We start from the raw sequence: 19,208 nt of genomic DNA on the forward strand, positions 1-19,208 counted from the left end.
ATGCTATATACATTTTTTGATCAGTCAATGACCGCTAATATTTTATTTTATTTTATTTATTCAATCAATCACACACACACACACGTCTAACAGATTGCTTCAATGCGACGAGTATGACATACCAATTAAGAATTATTTATTAATCATAGTTGAACCCGGCATGCGTTGCAATGCTAGAAATAAGGCATACAATTCCCGTTCCCGTTCTCGTTCCCGTTCCCGTTCCCGTTTCAAGTGATGTTTGGAGCTCAACTAATATCTCTTCAACGCCGTGTCATCATAAGCCAACTGGAAACGTGGTTACCAACGAACACATTTCCTTTACTACACAATGGCGCTTCAAACTTTCGTAATTACGAATATTATTATTAAGAGGTTTTTACCGTTTTTTTTTCACAGTAAGCTTCCCAGACATGCACACAACAAATCCTGAAAGTTATATTGTAATCGGTTGAATGGTTTAGAAGCCTATACGAGACAGACAGATAAACAAACAGAAATTCAATTTTATATACATACATACATATATAGATTTATACAACCATTTATTAAACACGGCATATATGGCCAAACGATTAATAGTCACAGAGACATTTATGGAAATTTTTTCAGCATTTTTTTGAATCTCGATCAGTGAAAATCGGGATGAGATAAAGGGATGAGATGAGATTTCTAATTTATTGGAACAATTTCAATGAAATCAGGTAAATTGGAACACTCTTGGAAACGATCGACCTTGGAGTCACACTTTTGGAATCACATAAGGTCTGGCCAGCAGTACAGCCAGAGATTGAACCCGTGACCACTCAATTGAAAGCAATACGTGCTAACCATGGATCAAACGAAATTACTGGCCAATTAATACAACCTTCTTATTGCCTTATAACCTTTCGAATTGCAACACAGAAGACTTCAACGCTTTACCAAATTACATACGTTTTGCTAATTTATCTTATAAAATGTTAATATTTTAACATGAATATTCTATGTATGTATGTACATATGTAGTTTGTTCACACATGAACTATTGTACCATCAAAAGCTTTCTTCAAAAATAGACCCACCAGGTGTCGTATGAAACTTAGGAGCTGTCTTAATCTTTAAGATGCCAAAACGCCAAATGTTTAAACGGAAAATCTTATGGAAACCACATTACAACGTTGCTTTTATTCTCATTTCCACATTTTTTTTTAAATATTGGCAACCTAGGGTAAGCAGAAATGTGTACATAGAGGATGGGATAAACAACTGAGAATGCTTGTTCTTTTTTGTACACTATAACTGGTCAAATTGGCTCATGCATGAACAAATTAGTACACTTGAACAGTAGTTTTCCCACATTTTCTTCTATTTTACTTACTCTTTGTTTTCTCCATATTAAATAATCACAAACAAAATCTACATTACAATAAACAAAAATTACATTTCAAATCAAAATCAACTGTAATACATATTTTGCATCAAAATTCAATCCCCAACGGTTGTCACTTAATATATTCACCTACATACCTACATATTTAACAAGCCAGCACCTCACCGTTTAATTAAAACCGAAGAAAGCTCAATGTCTACCACAGCCTAATATCTCAATATCAATCAAAGCCCAATTTAATTAATTTTCATACACATACCTGCAATTTAAATCATATTATCTCTTCCTGTGCGCCATTCGCGATATCGAATCGTCGAGTGAATAACAGGAATTGGCGCCCCGTTTCGAAAGGCGCCTCGGGCGATCATTTCGGACCAGTCTTTCACTCTCTAAAAAGGAGCGAACGTATTATATAATAGTTTCCATGTCAATTAAAAGCTACCTTTATTAGGTGAACGCATTCAGTAGACCTTAATGCCTACGCTGATTTTAATTCCAATACCGGTGACAACGACTGGTCCAGTGCCACACATCAAGAGATGGTCGCGTGAATCATTTGACCGGCCTTTCACCATATTGCGAGAGCAATAAAATAAAAAAAGTAAATCGTTGAATTAAATAAATAAACGAGACGGGTCGACGAACCGCTTCTCGGTGACATAACACGGTGAAAGACAACGCTGCGAATATAATATGTACCTCTACAACTGGTTTTTCCATATTTTAACGCACAATAAGTGGAGTGATAGCGATCTGCCGAAATGAAAGGAAATTATTGCGAAAAAAATAAGAATACTGTCACACCGGAATTAAACTTGCGTAACGTGATTGATTTTATGTAATAATAACTTTTTTTAATACTTCGGAGTTTGACGTAATCTTCGATAGGCTGGTCTTTTAATTTATCGTACTTGCTTGTATTGAAAAGACTGTCAATTGTCAAATTGATTGAGTCTTATTTTTGTATGACAAATGTAGGACAAAATAGAACTATAAAATTCTGTATTACCTGTTAGTTTGAATTGCAATACTTTTTCAAAAGAATTGCTTGTTTAAAGCAGTCAATCTAAGCTGTTTTTGTGCCATTTTATTATTATGAAAAAATCAACAAAATGTTCTATGAATGATGCGTTGAACTTTTAAGTTTTATTTGAAATCAAATTCAATGTCATGTTTGTTTGAATATTATACAAAATATTGATTAAAAAAAATGAGTATTCAGTCAAAATTACTCCAGTTGGAAATATATTATATTTTAAGTTACTTCAAAATCATATTATAATGCAAAAATCAAAAAATTTCTATGCTCAATTCGAGAACGTTCTCCAAGGAATATTTCCTAGAAATCGACTTTGCAAATTTTACAACTTCCGGAACATTTTGTCATACAGTAGAATCCGGTTATCGAAAAGTTCATCCGCTGTCAGTTCTTGTACACTTGCAAAGCGGTGTCAATCGTCAAGGCTAGGTATTAATGTTGAAAAATATGTGTACTTATGTATGTATCCCATTTTATCATTAAAAAAAATTTACGATCACATTAGAATTGAATAAACGCATCCATTTATTCGGCGGCGTCTTCAATCGCCGGTTATTAACTTTCGTCGTTTAAAAATCGGAAAAACCGGAAGTTCGCGGGAAATTTAAAGGTCGGTCTACTCTTTTAATAATAGTCGTTCACTTTTTTAAACGGCGCCATTGTGCAAAATTGGATTTAAATTGGAGAGAGACGGGAAAGTTTGATGTATTCGCGCATTGTAATGAGCGAATTGTCGACTTGTTCGATGTGATAGTTGTGCCGGGGTTTCGTTGATTGGCAAAATAAATAATCGATGGTGCCCAAAGAGGCCCAAGTCGCAAAAGGCCAAATTTTTTGGACCTATTTGTTTGTTTTCATGCCGCGAAAGAGACTCGCAATCGGTAGTACATAATTGATAATGACTTTCACCGTTACTATGAACGGTGTAAACGTAAGCGAGAATAGTAGCTGCTTGTGATCGGTCATGTTGACAATTGATTTAGTATAAAAATATTATATGTATGTACAATATGAATCGACTATTGACCTAGCCATTAATCAATATAATAAAATTAATATATTCCAATTTGGAATACAATAACCTGGGCGGTTAATTTTTACCTTCGTCAACGTTAACTATTTTTATTCCTTGCTACTTATTATTTATCTTATTAAAAGAAAAAATATTTCCACCACTTTTTCACCCACATATTAACGTATAAATAACGTAGATGAGTTTCCATAGTCTGAGGTCGGAAGACATGACGTCACATGTAAAAACACAGGTAAAGACACATGCAAAAAACATCATCCAGTACGCCGAATCTATAGCATCGTGTCCCGTCGCATTCCTCACCCCTAGAGTGTTTTTGATGTGATTTTATCATTGTAATGACGTAGGTCTGACAGTGATCGATAACAGTGATTTTCATATTTGAAGAAATGTAGGAAAAACTTGTGGAAATAACGAGATTGTACGAATTGATACTCCTCTCACCACTTTCTTTTGAGAGTGTTTCTTTATCTGCATATGTACGTTAAAATTAATGAAGTTCAGAATCGGAATCGATCATGATTTAGAAAAAAAATGTGTGTGTGTGTGTGTGTGTATGTGCGTCTGTGTGTCTGTTAGTCCTATCGAACTGAAACTTAGTATCGGTTACTGAAATTCTTATCGATACGACGTTATTTTTTTTCAATTTTTTAAGTTGACCAGAAATGGTAACTCCCTTTATACATTGGTGATACATGAAGTATTGCGTAATACTCTAGGGAGGTTATTAATAACTATTTTAAATAGTAATGCATGCTGAAAATCCATGTAGCTCATCACACAACAATCTTTTGAACTGCATAAAAATCAAACGGCGAAGGATGTTATCAAAAACTTTGGGAATAGCCGAGATGATAGCCATAGGTCTATAATTTTCAACCTCATTTTTAGAGCCACTTTTATGAATAGGAATGACTCTAGATAATTTCCACTTTTCAGGATAATTACCAGAACCAAGAATAAGGTTAAAAATAAACTGAAGAGGTTCTAAGTGCGAATATGTTAAATAAATAAAATATACGTTTATCAGATAATCAAAGTTTCATTGAACAGGTTGGCTTGTGCATTACAAATTTAATGAGGAAAATTCCACATACATACATATGTATATCTGATCTGATTAAAAAATAAAAAATCTGATATCCGAAGATGCTGCACGTACTTTCGCGCACAGCACGATCATCGTCAATATCAAGGCCAGTGTGGTGACCGCGAGTGTTGCCAGGTGCTTAATTTATTTTACCTTTCTGTCAAAACTCGCTCGCCAGTCGCCCAAAACATTTCTGATCGAAAAATTTATATCACAATATTAGCATATTTATTATAAGCATTTGAAATCGACTGCAATGATTATGCAGTTTCGTGACGAGCGAAAACGAAAACGTTTAGTAAGTACAATGTGAAACATTCCGTAGAGAGAGAAAGAAAAGTTTGCGAACAACTGACGGTCGACTGACGAGCTGACCGAGACCATCGTTGTTTTACATAATTACTTTTTCGGTTTAATTTTTATCGATTTGCATTTATTTTTGGCCAGTCTCTCTCTCTCTTGTACTATCTATCTAGAAAGGAGAAGGCAATGGAATGTATTTTGTCACCTTCTCTGTTTCCAAAATAGCTGTGCTCGTTACATTTAAGGGTTGGCAAATATTAAATGTACCAGAAGTCGCGAATACATCAAATCAATACAAATATAACTGAGAAAATAATCATATAAAATAAAATGACATTTTATTGGATCTTTCGCATTGAAATTTCGTTCAAACGGGTACCCAAACCATTCGACAATTTATAATTTCTTGATTTGTTCATTGCCTATCGTTATAATCCTTCCTTTATTTTTATTATATTTACTAGCAATTTGTTAAATACATATAAGGCCTATCGGCTTTGCCGCCTCCCCCAAGTATATTAAATAAATAAAAATATATGTATATGAGTTCTTATAAGTGTCTAAACATAAATTAAACAAATTTGATTTTTCAACTTTTAAATGCTTCATAGGTAGGTATAATGAAATATTTGTTTGTTTTGAATATATAGTATTTAGCGTAGGATTATAAGACAGCTGTAAGCAAAAGGTTAAATCAATTACGGTAAGAGAATGAACGCCTCATACATAATATGTAGAAATTCATATCAAACGTGATTAATATATTATTCATATATACATACGTAAAACATATTGAACAATTTTCGATCGGATAAGTAAACGTTTACGTTTATTTAATTTTTTTTAGTATGGAAGTTAAATCTGTGATAGTTTCACGACCGGTTTATGTTTTTTTCGGACCGGTCACGACCGGTTATCCGACTATAATCGCAACAGAAGCCGACCGCGGAAAAAACACCGACAATTGAACGCTACTCTTTCTGTGCGCGATCTTATGTACATTGTTGCAATTTTTTTCGGTGGATTTGGCACAGCCCTGTCCCGCAAAGAGATCATCAGCTCATGATTTAGAAGACTGACTTTCCGCTCTAGCGGTAATGGATCGAAATTTAAACGATGCTTTGATATCAAAACTGGAGAGAAAACGACGTATTGTTTGCGTATGTAGTTTTACGTAATACACCGGGAAATTCTTAAGTGCAGGTTTGTGCATTATTTTTGCATCCATCTCTGATGAAAATTGCGGAAGTGGAAGTGTATTAAAACGGATGACAGAACCAGACCGACAGGTCGAGATCAACGTACCAGTTTCGAGGCCAACGAAAAAGTGGATCAAACCCATCAAATGCGATATTCGATACTCCATTTAGTGTGTTTTTTGGGAAGCTTTCTTTTGATTTTATTATTGTGGTTTAGTTATATTATTTTGATAGTTGACAGACATTTACGTCCGGCGTATCATACGCCTTTCGAACTGGATCATCAAATAATCAGAGTGCGTTTCAAATTTAATAGAAACGTCATACATACATATTATACGGCCTATGCTCATCTCCGTTATGCAATCTTCAAGATATAATCGCTCACATACAGAGTGTTTCAAATGATTCAAATACGCACTCTCGCTTTTGTTTCAAGTGTCGGTCATTTATAAATGTTGTTGAAATGATATTTAACCACTTTTTTCTGAAACGATTATAATATAACGTTATTATAGATAAGTTTGGCAAACGCCTTTCTAACTGTACGTAAGACTTTTTTTTCTGCAGTACCAAACGTATAATGTAATAATTGAATTACATAGTAGTAATTTCTATAGAAAAAAATATTTAAATGATTAATATTCAATATTTAAAAAGCAATCAATGCGGTTTTAATGAAACATTTAAACAACAAAATTCAAATTTACTCAATCGTTTATATAATATGTAGGTACATATTGAATGCAGCAGATAAACGGGATGATTTTAGTGAATTTATTGGAATTAAAAACAATTTTTAATTTAAAATATTAATGAAACAGTTTAATTAAAATTAAAAAAAAAATTGATAAAATAATTTTTTTCATAAAAAAAATCCATTTCAAAAAGACATTATTTCCTTAAAATTTAATTGAATTTGTAATAAAAATGAATATTTTTATTTATATACAAATTTATTTTTCACCGCACATCAAAAAAATAAAATATTATACTTTCATGCTATATAATAATGTATTAAAATATATTTAAAATACATCATTAAAAAGTTTACTGTTATAGAATAGTCTCCCGTTTTACTGCCGCACCGTCACTTCAACTTTAGTACGCATTCGATCGCCTCTAGCATGCTCTGAATAAGGAATGCACTATCTCGAATGAAAAATGACAATTTGCAAAAATCAAAAATGCACCCATACACACAAACGCTGCACATCACCCATACATCCGTCGAGTAGAATGTGTCCGACGAAGAATGCCAACATTCTCCCGACGATGAGAGAAGGTAAGCTTTAAAAGGCAGCTGCTTGGTGTTGTGATCATCAATTCGCATCAGACGGTTGCAGCAGCACACCACTTCTTCGAATCATCGTCTCCAATCGTCCAAACTTCTTCATCATGATGACCACAGTAAGAGACACCAAGCGCTTCCGAAACCACCAGCTTTTTGGCTAACTTTGAACTCAAAACTATCAGTGCTACGAATTTTGCTCACACCGTGATGTGTCTCATACATTTTACATAGTAGTTTTATCCAACAATATTGTGTCCATTGAATACAACTAGTCTTAAATTATAATAGTTGTTGTTAAGCCGTCAAGCACAGTTATCAACACGTGACTGTATTGCTGTGCGATTTTCGCACTTATTTCCGAGTGTTATAAGGATCATTCTTGCATACAGATTCGACTAGTGACCGCTATCGTACTTTTGCTATTGATATTGAAAACTTCATATTTTTTTACCTCTGCTTCTTTTTAACATTAGAGGTCAATGTTTTTTAAAGACATACATGTATCTCTTTCGGAAAGCGTTCAAACTCTCGATATATAGCATAAAGATAGTTCAAATTGTCTATTCTTTTCTTGATTTTCAGATATGAAATCTTTATCGGGGTCTTAAACTTGTTTGGGTCTAATTCAGTTAATTCTTTCTTTGTCTTAGTGTGCATTATACTTCAATTTTATTAAAAATTCCTGTCCTTAACAAAACTTATACCAAATATATCATTTTATGTAGTCTAATTCTTCTCAAACATGCAATTACATCCATGTGATGTACATACATATCTTATTATATAATCCCTTGGAAAACTAAAAAGCATGTCGATTTTAATATTTAGCTATACTAAATAGACTCAAAATTCACACAAACATATGTATCTTCTTCTGAATCTGTTTCACTTTTCGGCACCCAAAACATCTCACTAATATCATACAATAACAAGAATTTTCCTCACCTATAGCAATAATTTGTCCAATTTCAGAAGTCTTTCATCATGATGATGACCCTGGTGTGTGGGTCTCTGGCTAAGCCCAGTCACGAGCTCGGGGGAGACGGTGGCTTCGGAGGAGGCCATGGAGGAGGGTATGGAGGAGGCTATGGAGGAGGCTATGGAGGAGGCTATGGAGGAGACTATGGTGGAGGACATGGGGGAGGTCACCACGTGCAAACGACTCATTCCGAAAGCACGAAACCTTACCATGTGCCAATAATCAAGCAGATCGGTGTCCCAATACCCCATCCAGTGCCAGTAGCTGTTCCACATTACATCAAAGTGCCTATTCCCCAACCCTACCCAGTGCATGTCACCGTCGAACAGCCAATCCACGTTCCAGTTTACAAGGTATAAAAACTTTCCAAAACTTTTGTTTCTAATTTTGTATTCTTTGGTGGGTGTTTGGCGAGCGTGAAACTGCTGCGTTTCGTTTTGTTTCGCTGCCCTCTTCTACCAACCATAAAAGAGTTCTATCGTTAGCTTGGATTCGTTTGTCTGGATTTTTTAACCATTGTATGTAGTTTTTATTGGACCAGAGTATTTCAACTCTTTTTTAGTACGAACTGTGTAAAATTTGATATAGAAAAGTCAAGCTATATTTTTTATCGACCATTTACTAATATAGATTCGTCATGATTGATTATATGTACCTGTGAACAATCACAGATGAACATATAGACAGATTTGCAGAATGATTACATATTCATCTATGTAAATTTATGTAATAAATTAACGAGTAATTTGATTACATATATAATTCCACGGTCTGAAAAAAAAAAACAGAACATGTTTATCATATTAAAAAAAGAGCGTCGCTTAGTCTAAATATCTAGTCAAAAAATACTCATGGAAACAAAACAAATTTCATCATACTTATGCAAAATGAAATTTCGTTCTGAATTATCATACGTATAAGTGATTCAAAGAAATATTTGTCACAATGAAAGATAAAGATCTGAGACTACAATATATTTGGTTCATATTTTCTGTTGAAATTTGTATGTAAAAGCATAACAATTTGTTTCAAACACAAAAGGTGCTGATTCGATAATGTAAATGTAAATTTATGAGGATTTTCATCATAATTTGAAAAAAGTATATGAAGTTTCATATACATGAAATTAGCTTTGAAATAGATCCCACACACCCGATGAGATAGTGTCGGCGAGTTTATACCCACTTTGAATTACACGGAACAAATGATTGTAATAAATAGATTTGATCACCGAAATGTGACCGTGCATAGTTTATAAACATAAAAAAACCAAGCCGAAAAACATTTTACATATTCCGGTAACGCATAGAGATTCCACGAGCAATATATATTATTGTGACAGTTAAAATACTCTACGGGGAGCGTGAGACATGGTTCTGGTTAGGTAATTAGTTAATGAAAACCGGTCGTGAAAATACTACATACATATTATAATTTCATGTAATGTACAATATTCGAAGGGCATTAATTAAATTACCGAAAACCCACCAAAAATAAGGTTTGGTTACAAACCAACTGGCGACACACGTCGAATCCAGATAACCCTACATTGTATGCATCTGATTAATTGCTCTTTGACTTTTTCTCCGTAGGTTGTTACTCAGATCATCGAAAAACCCGTACCATACACCGTTGAGAAAGCTGTGCCTTATGAAGTCGAAAAGCCATACCCAGTAGAAGTTGAGAAGAAGATCGAAGTTCCAGTACCAAAACCGTACCCAGTCCATGTACCAGTTTACAAGCACATCTTCCACCACACCGGAGGAAAGCACGGAGGTGGCGGATGGAAGCACTAAGTGATGACCCGAAATCAATCCAAAATCTGTAATCTGAAATCAAAATCCGAAGTGTGTACGCTGAAAAGTATCGCTAGTCTCACATCTCACGAACCTTCGCATTGTTTTCTCGGCTGTCAAATTTCGTTTATATTGGATTGTTATTGTTGTTAGTTAATGTTTATGAATATTCTTAAACAATCATTGTGATATGCTTATTGTTGTTGATTTGTTATATTGTTGTTTTTATTTTTCTAAATAAAATTAAATACGTTGTAAAAAAATGCTCGTTTTTTAGTTGACTTTCTTTGCTCATGAACGTTCACTCTTTAAGTTCAATGACTTCTTACATGCACTGTAAATACATATTTTAATTAAAAATTGTAATCAATCAACGCATAGTGGTTTTGCGTGGACACCACATCGATATTGCAAAAAATAACAACGATTTGAGCAGTGCTTTTCAAACTTTTCTCAACAAAATTTAAAGCATCATCCAGTATATGATACCAAATTTATTGTTTAATTTTTTTACTACTATTTTTTGAAAATTTAAATTAAATGTAAATAAAAACAGTGCGCAGATATGTCTTAAAAGCATTTTGTAGAATTTGAAAGCATCTGGAAATATAATACTTATACATATGTAATGTGCGCTCAATAGAACGTGAACTTTGTAATATGCTATAACGTTACTCGGGCATCAAAAGTGAAAGAAATATGTAAGAAAAATGAGAAGAATAAAAATTAAATAAGGTAAGTACATACAGATCGAGTGAAAGCAAATTGCTTTCTGCGGAATAGCAGATTGAAGATCTAGAGACAATAACCACTCTGGAAAACCGGAAAGCTTCCGGCCGGTTGCTTTGCGTAATTCATTTTCGAGAGAAATAAAGGAAGAGGCGAACGATTAAATAAATACAATGAAAATAAAAATAAAAAGAATAAAATCCAATCTCCAATTGCTTTCACCGACACGTTTCGCAAAAGAAGGTTCAAAAGTTGCGTTATAAAATAAACAGCAAAAAAAAAACAGAAGTAGATCGTCGATCAGTTAAAGTAGAATGCGCTCGCTCACTCTCACTCACTATCGAATTACGTCTTCAGAAACACGCTCGTGTTCTATTACAATATTATAAACAACCGTGAAAGTAATAAGGGAATGTAATTGCATACTCTCCGATCGACTGGATCGAACTTAAATATTAATATTTATTTAGAAAATCATTTTATAAGCATGTACTCACTTACACATCGCAATTTCAATTACGCGGTCGCGATATTAAAATACGAGCAAGTATTTATTTCCCCGGGGAAATGGGAAAGCATGGAGATGCGGATTCAAATTTACCAACTGTCACCGAGAAATAATTTCACTCAGGCTTATTGTGTTTCGTACATCTTTGGTTCGTATGAAACTACCTATCATCTGAGATTCGCGTGTGCGTTATAAATTTACATTGAAATTTGAATATTATTTTACTTCGAATTTTCTCTTATAGAATCTATATAAATGAGTTTAATGGCTTACTTCAATAGTAAATACGTGCAATTTAGGTTCTAGGCAACCTTCGGAAATTTGATATTACTTAAAAATGGAAAAATTGGTACAAGACGTAAAAATTATCACATGAATAAGTTGTAAATAGGTTTCTGAACTATTTTTCCTATTATGCTGTACATTAAGAGGGCTGGATACCTAAAACCTTAATTTTGTTGCCGTTCCTTTCTTCGATATATATATTGAGTGAATGCGACAATATATATCAATATATACATATATTGAGTGAATGCGACAGTTGCGCCTCGACCAGATAATACCTATTTTAAATCGACAAAATCAAGGTTTCGTATTCTCCTCCGAAACTAGACCAATTTAAAAAAAAAATCATCATCGGTTTGAGAAAGATATTTTCTATGTTTGTGTGCTCGTATTTTTTTAAAAATCAACCGTTAAATAAGCACGCTGGACTCTTTTCGTAGGTGTAAAAAAGAGGCGATTTTATAGATGTTTGGCGGCTCCTAGCTCCTATAAAAAATAACTAATCAAAAAAATAAAAACACAGAAATATGCCAATGGTGGATATCCATAGCATATTAACAAATAATTTCTCTAGTGCCATAATTGAGGATGGCAGAATCGTAATACATTTGTATGGACAAGGCGCTGGTGTCCAGCGCTCTTAACATTAGAATAATATAATATGATTACTAACAAAATTAAATTAAAATTGTAGAATAGAAAATGATCAGTAAATCAGTAGCTATTAAAATATGTAGATATATGTAAGATGTATTATGAACATAATTTCGTAATAATAAAAAGCATTTAAAAATCCAAATCACATGAATAACTTCATTTTTTGTTTTGTTATATTGTTATTATTATTTGTATAACATTTCCATCCAAACAAATATTTCGTTTAAATAATATCATAGAATTATAAACAATCGATCATATTACAATCTTTAAGGAAGTTAATTTTTTTTCTTTTTGATAAATTTAGATTAAAATTTTACATTTATTTTTACCATTTGCATTCTAAATAAAGATAATGAGTTCATGTTTTACCCTTTGGATATGTTATACAAAGAAATTCTAAAATTTCGTCAACAAATGCTAATTGATGCTATGTACATAGATAGTGATTGTGTTTTGTTCAATTGTATCGGTCGCTATTTCCATACCCTTCCCCATCACTCCCTCTTCATTTGTGTCTCATAAATTATCACTATCTTTAATAATCTCTCCCCAAATTTTTGATAAAATCACTCAACTGGAAGTACACCATTCAAGCAACAATAGAAATAGCTTAATCAGTACTACGACGGTCGAGACCGAAACATGCAATTTTTTGTCTGAGAACGTTTAACGGTTGTCAAATGTGACTTTTACATAAAGTTGCACTTCCATTCTGAAAAATGTTTGTAGAAAAATCTGAAAATGGGTCGCTAGTTTCGCCTCGAAAAATGACATTTTCCGCTCGTCACACGTAACAAAGTAGTCTTTATCCGACGTTGCACTTCGAGAAAAGTCGCTTTTCTTTTTAATGAAATGTTATGTCGCGTGGAAAATCACCGAGTGGAATCTCTTTCGAATTTAAGCCGATGTTACGATATTTTACGATTTCGGTTCGCCGATAATTATGCGTTTTATTCGCACATTATTCTACCGGAAATAAAACCGCTCGTAAACGGCGCCGATTTACACTTTAACACTGGGTTCTTTTATTTTTAACTGCTCTCGTTTACGATCCGTTAAAAGCTCCTCTTTCGACAACGTGAACACATTCTACGTAGATTCAAATTACCGTTTCCGTGGGGGTAATTAAAGAATAGGAACAAGTGTGAATGCAAATTACTTTTCCACGCTCGATCCGTCGTGTTATTGTGTGTGATGGTAAATCGGTAACGCTATATATGTATGTACATATATCCTTTCACAGGATTCGAACATGTAATGTTCCATGTCGAAAGCGAGCTAAGAAGAACCAATGGCCATGTCCACGTTGTAATGTATCCAACAAGGAGCTCGTGTCCATTTAATTTTCACAGTCGTCGTTTAAATCTTTTTCGCGTCGTTTTCTCACCGAAACGTTCACACCTTATTTTGCATGAGAGGTTTCCAAAAAAATATATACGACTTTCTATGTGTTTATTTATGTGAATGGAGTTTGAATGCCGCTTTGGAATAAGCTAACACTTTCAGTAGATTAAATTTAAATTAGATTGATAGCTAAAATTTATATAAATAAATAAATAATTGGAGTCGTTTTCATAAATTATGCATAGTGTTTTATTCTAAGTAATAATTACATCTCAACCGATACATCAAACCTACACACGCTAAAAACTTCTAAAATGAAACTTCCACGAAAATGAAAAATAGCAGAAATTAGAAACTAAGCATAGAGTATATGAAATTTTTCGTAATTTTCACCGAAAAGTTTGTTCAAAGTAACATAAAAAATACTCATACGAAAATTTCATAGGAATTCCAAGATAACTATCACTTTAGGTTTAATTTTCATAAAATTGCAATCAATTTCATACGTTATGAGATTGGAAACAAATGATCGTTCCACTTTAGAGTCGAGAATTATAAGAAGTGTATAACATTATAAATAACCATTACAATTGTCCTATGATAAAAGTCCTTACGTTTAGCAATAACACTCGTCTAAGAGGTCATACTCTCAAACTCCAAAAAGATATTTACTTCAAAATAATTGGAGAATCCTTCTTTTAAAATGTGGCTAGAATTTGGAATAGTCTATCCAATGAATTGGTAACTTAACATAACCGAAATCTTTTAAACGGATTTGGGGGATTAAAAGGATTTTGTTTTTGATTTTTTTTTTATCTTATTTGATGTTTGTATTTTATATTTATTTATTTATTATTTTATAATAATAATAATAATAATATGACCAATGTGACCTAACAGGTTGCCCCAAAGTGTCACACCAGTCTTACAAAAAAGTCTTCCCTTTTTTTATATATGAAAATTATGTACATTCTGAGCCAAAACAATCAAACACGCACAATACTCCAAACATGAACAAACAGCGATTAAAATACAATTTTAAAAATGTCTTCAAATTCTTCGGCAATATGAATATTATCTGGAGTACATACCTACCAAAAATCCATATACTTAGTTCGTGTGCGAAGATAGTAAACAAATACCAATCGAAAACGTCAGTCGGCGTAATAAATCATCCAAAGACACGTTCCAGTTTGTTTTGAGCCTTTGTCCAATTTCAAATTCGACTTCTGAGAATCGTGAAAAGTTTTTTTCCCCCGAGTAAATACTTAAGTATGTACATTGTACCACGTTACGCGTTTCGATCACTGTTACCTACCTATTTTATTAAATCAAAGGTATCGTCGTGGGGGTGGCCGTGTGCACTCCCCGCAACTTTAACGACCCCGATGAAACGAAACCGATTCCGAAACCGACATTATACGCGTTTAATTGCGTTTTGAATTCGCCGTTAAAGTGGAAGAATGGCCGATTAACGGCCACCTCGCGGCCAACAAAGCGCGCATACGTAACTAACTTCACGCTGTATAATCGCATTAGGGGTATTCAACATTTTTCCCTCCTAAATCGACACCACCTCAACTTTTAAATTAAATGTCTGAAATCTAATGAATGCAATGAAGTCTATTGTAGCATATTATTCCGTTTTATACGTTGTATTCTTAATGTAATAGCTCTCCAATTTTATTTGAACTCGGCAACATAAAGAACCACATCATGAGAGCTTTGTAAATCGTAAGAATTGTAAATAAGTTTTTGTGCTCATTAACATTTAAATGACATAATACTATAATGTCTAACAAAAATAAATAAAATTGTAAAATAGAAAATGATTAGTAGATCAGTGGCTATTAAAATATATATAATATGTATTGTGAACATAATTTAATAATAATAAAATGCATTTAAAAATCAAATCAAATGAGAGCTTGATGTGGATCTGCCTCCTTTTATTGTTTCCTCTAATCGCTTCATCCTTGATGTCATATACATTCAATTCAATTCAAATCAATTGTTTGTTATAAGACTCATATATGTAGCTCATAGCAACATCGTTCAGTGGTTATCGTATAATTCAACAACTGAGGGGTCATGGGTTCCAGCCCTGATCCAGTGTTATCATTTCAATCACTCTTGAGTGTCATTCGAGCACTTCTCGGCCACTCTGCCATTTCAATCTCTTTTATCTCTCCTTATCATACTACTCAATCACGTATTCCGTTTTTTTATCTGTCCTCGTTGTGCCGAGAATATAGCATTCCATACTTCTTTGAGAGCATTGGTAAATCCAATGCTCTCAAATTGCATAATTATGGCGTTCAATGCCTAAGTTTTGCATCAATACGTCATCACCAGAGGTAGGCATTGGCTGGGTGCTTGGCAAATAACAATAGACCGCTCCATTGGTGTTCAATTCAAGAGAGCAAAAGAGCGTGGTTTTTCTACAAAATTGACAAAAGTAAAACAATTTATGTGCAAAAAGCATCTTCTGAACATCTCTGGATAGTCACAGTGCTATCCATTGTTCCATTGTTGTAAATCCTTTGTAAAAAAGGTTCGGCAAACCTTTAACAATGCATTTACAACCTTTGAACAATACGCGGCACCTTCTGGGTCCGGTGACTAGTCATTACTGCCAACAGGCAAGACACATAGATCGAAGATCTTTTCTTTAGGCAAAGTGACATTTTAGATTTGAAAACAGCATTCATTAACCCAAATTTTTATTTTATTTTTATTTTATTCAATCAATCAAACTCGTCATTACAGATCGCTCCAATGTGACGAGTGTACTATACACATCAAGAAATTATATATATATTTTTAATACATAATCATTACATAATTCGAAACCATACATGAAATAAACGGCCAGACATTTTTATTATTTTACATACATACATACATACGACCGCAATTGAACTAATTTTAACAATAAATAAATCCATTGAGACATCTATGGATTTTAGATTTTGTGCACAATTATTACAATTTTTACACAAAATAAATACAGATGATTATTGAGACATCAATAGATTTAGATTTTTACAAATTATACACAATAATACATAAGATTTTTGTGACAGCAGGAAAGGATCTATTTGCCAATTTGAGGAACCGTTTCAACAATGATGAAATTGGCAAACTCTGATCGATTTGGAGTCGCAAAACCCCCAAATCTAACCAGCGGTTTTGGCGGATCGAACCAGTGATCGCATGGTGCTAAACATATACGCTACCATTAAGCCAAACTGCTAGCTTATGGTAGCATGAATCCCAATTTCATACGTGTCTTTATTTACCGCACATGTCAATGATTTCACCAGATTGTAGGTACATATATGTATATGCATCCTAAGTAACTGAAATGTCAGTATTTTTTCAGATGGAATTGAACGACTAGTAGTAAAGCATAAAATGTTCTATCAGCTGATTAGGCAGACACTGCTTTCTAAGTTGGGCTGGACCTTTAATTTTTTCGATTCGATGGATTGGAGGTGGTCGACACCTGGCCAAGGGGCACAATGGCGGACAGGTCGCCACGGGGGTGTAGCGGGGGGCCCCAGCCGGGGGCAGAGCCCCCGCGGGGCGGATTAGGCACGCCCGCGGGGACATCGTCAGCCCGGACACACCACGTCTAATCCCATTGGACACGCGCTCTATGACGTCGGACAGGTGCTGCCGACCTTCCGATCCTCGACCTGGACTCCTGGACAATACGTGGACATTACCTCGACGACCATGGTGCACCGCATCATCATCTAGAAATTTTACCAACACATTACACAAGCAAAATGCTTACATACAGTCGACAACAGCATAAAAGTTTTATGTATTATGAATAAGATTTGTAACTCTTTTTTCTGGGGTCCTGCAATCTTTGATAAGGTGTGTACCCATTGATGTATAATACACTAGATCCGCCCTCACGTCTTATACTGGTCTCCCTTTTGGCGCATGCACAGTTTCTCTTAGTAGGTAGGCAGGTACCGCTGGGTCGTAGGGAAAAAAACATTTTTTTCCCAACTTCCCCGCTAGTTAAACCCCCCGCACCCCTCAGTCAGTGAAGACAAGATCTCCGACCAAAATCACACGTCAGGGCCCATCTATGTGTATATTGCATTAATATGTGTACCTCATTTGCATTAGTTTTGTGATAGAATGAAGCCTTCCTACGGGAATGTGTCATAATATCTAAAGTCACAAAACTGATTATTGTTATTCTAATCTTTTGAAATCAAAAGATTCAATTAAAAAAAATTATGTTTATAACTGGATACTCATCCAATCATTTTCTTCTACGTATACCTCAAAGTTAAAATTACATCACTACTACATTTTTCATGTGATGGGACTATTATGTGTCATCCCCAGCACTCCTTTCCAAATTTCGATCTTACATACAACTATCTTCACAAAGTCCTCCCATTTGTTAAATCCAAGTCCATTTCAATTTCCACGAATTTTCCAACTGTACGTATTCTACTGAATTTTTTTTATTATTAATTTACTCTATTACTTATCATAACCGTTATTTTACAGATCTTTCTCAGTGGCAAGTATGTACACATATTATATTACCGAGCGATACTATTATATACATACATATATACATTTAATTTAATTAAAACACTTTTTTGAAACTTTCGTTCGTTTTCTTTGTATTTTTCACAATCTATAAAAAATAATATATACAAGTACACATTATTGTACATATGTGATTATAAATGGCGTTTTTAAGCATTTATCTATAGAAAGAACATATATGAGTGACTTATTAATTTTTTTTAAAAATATTTAAATTATAACTTTTAATTAAAAAAATAATAATAGTAACCTGAAAAAAGCTGTGCGTTGATTGTCTAATTACTTTTCAAATTTATTATAATTCTCCATAATTGCCATTGTGTAGCGGTTCTTTGTTTTGTTTTTTTTTTGTGTTTTGTCCGAAATTTAGATAATGTAAACAATTTATATACATTTGAATGTTCATATCTACATACACATGTAGATACATATGTATGTATGAATAACAGTAACAGTGCGCACGACTAGTAATAGTCTATTTGACTATGCAAAATAGTCTCTTTTATATGTATATAGGTACACCTCAAATTAATACGTTGGATACAACTTAAATATATGTACATTGTATAAAAAAAAGCACGCACATTGGACACAAAAACTCACTTGATATTATCGAAGAGACAATCTGTTTTTGTAACAACGCTATATCCGCTTTGGGTCAACGTATTGAATTAATCTATCTCTGATAAAAGATGACCATCGTTAAGTTTTTTTTGCTTTTTTACATTTTTAATTTACTATTTCGATAGTGTACACTTCAGATTCGAATACCACTAGTTCGGTTTATAAATATTTAAAACAAATTTAGAGAAAAAATTACTTGTACAAATTAATAGGATGCGATTCAATAGAAACGATTTGTCTGAGGAACGACACTTGTCGTTGGAATCCGGCACGATTATTTAAATTAAATATAAACGAAGGATTGCGTCGTTTCTTGTTATCAATTTTTGATTACATTCAACTTCAGATTTTGTGTTAACGATTTTT

The 19,208-nt window shown here is 33.6% G+C and overlaps 1 protein-coding gene across 1 annotated transcript; it reads left to right on the forward strand.

Annotated features, from left to right (window-relative positions):
* The first annotated feature begins 7,275 nt into the window (after window positions 1-7,275).
* Window positions 7,276-10,105, forward strand: LOC143921639 (uncharacterized). Its single transcript, XM_077444993.1, has 4 exons — window positions 7,276-7,321; window positions 7,373-7,446; window positions 8,303-8,662; window positions 9,902-10,105. Exons 1-4 carry the CDS (start codon window positions 7,276-7,278, stop codon window positions 10,103-10,105), a joined length of 684 nt encoding a protein of 227 aa, XP_077301119.1.
* Window positions 10,106-19,208: the final 9,103 nt, after the last annotated feature.

The sequence above is a fragment of the Arctopsyche grandis genome, chromosome 13 (assembly GCF_051622035.1).
Source record: "Arctopsyche grandis isolate Sample6627 chromosome 13, ASM5162203v2, whole genome shotgun sequence".
Classification (NCBI taxonomy): Eukaryota; Metazoa; Arthropoda; class Insecta; order Trichoptera; family Hydropsychidae; genus Arctopsyche; species Arctopsyche grandis.

Excerpts from the sequence above, each read along its gene's own strand:
- LOC143921639 (XM_077444993.1), top strand. The coding sequence starts at position 7,276 with ATGTGTCCGACGAAGAATGCCAACATTCTCCCGACGATGAGAGAAG. Across the intron at positions 7,447-8,302 it reads TCTTCATCATGATGACCACA|AAGTCTTTCATCATGATGAT; the intron begins GTAAGAGACACC and ends GTCCAATTTCAG. Across the intron at positions 8,663-9,901 it reads TCCACGTTCCAGTTTACAAG|GTTGTTACTCAGATCATCGA; the intron begins GTATAAAAACTT and ends TTTTCTCCGTAG.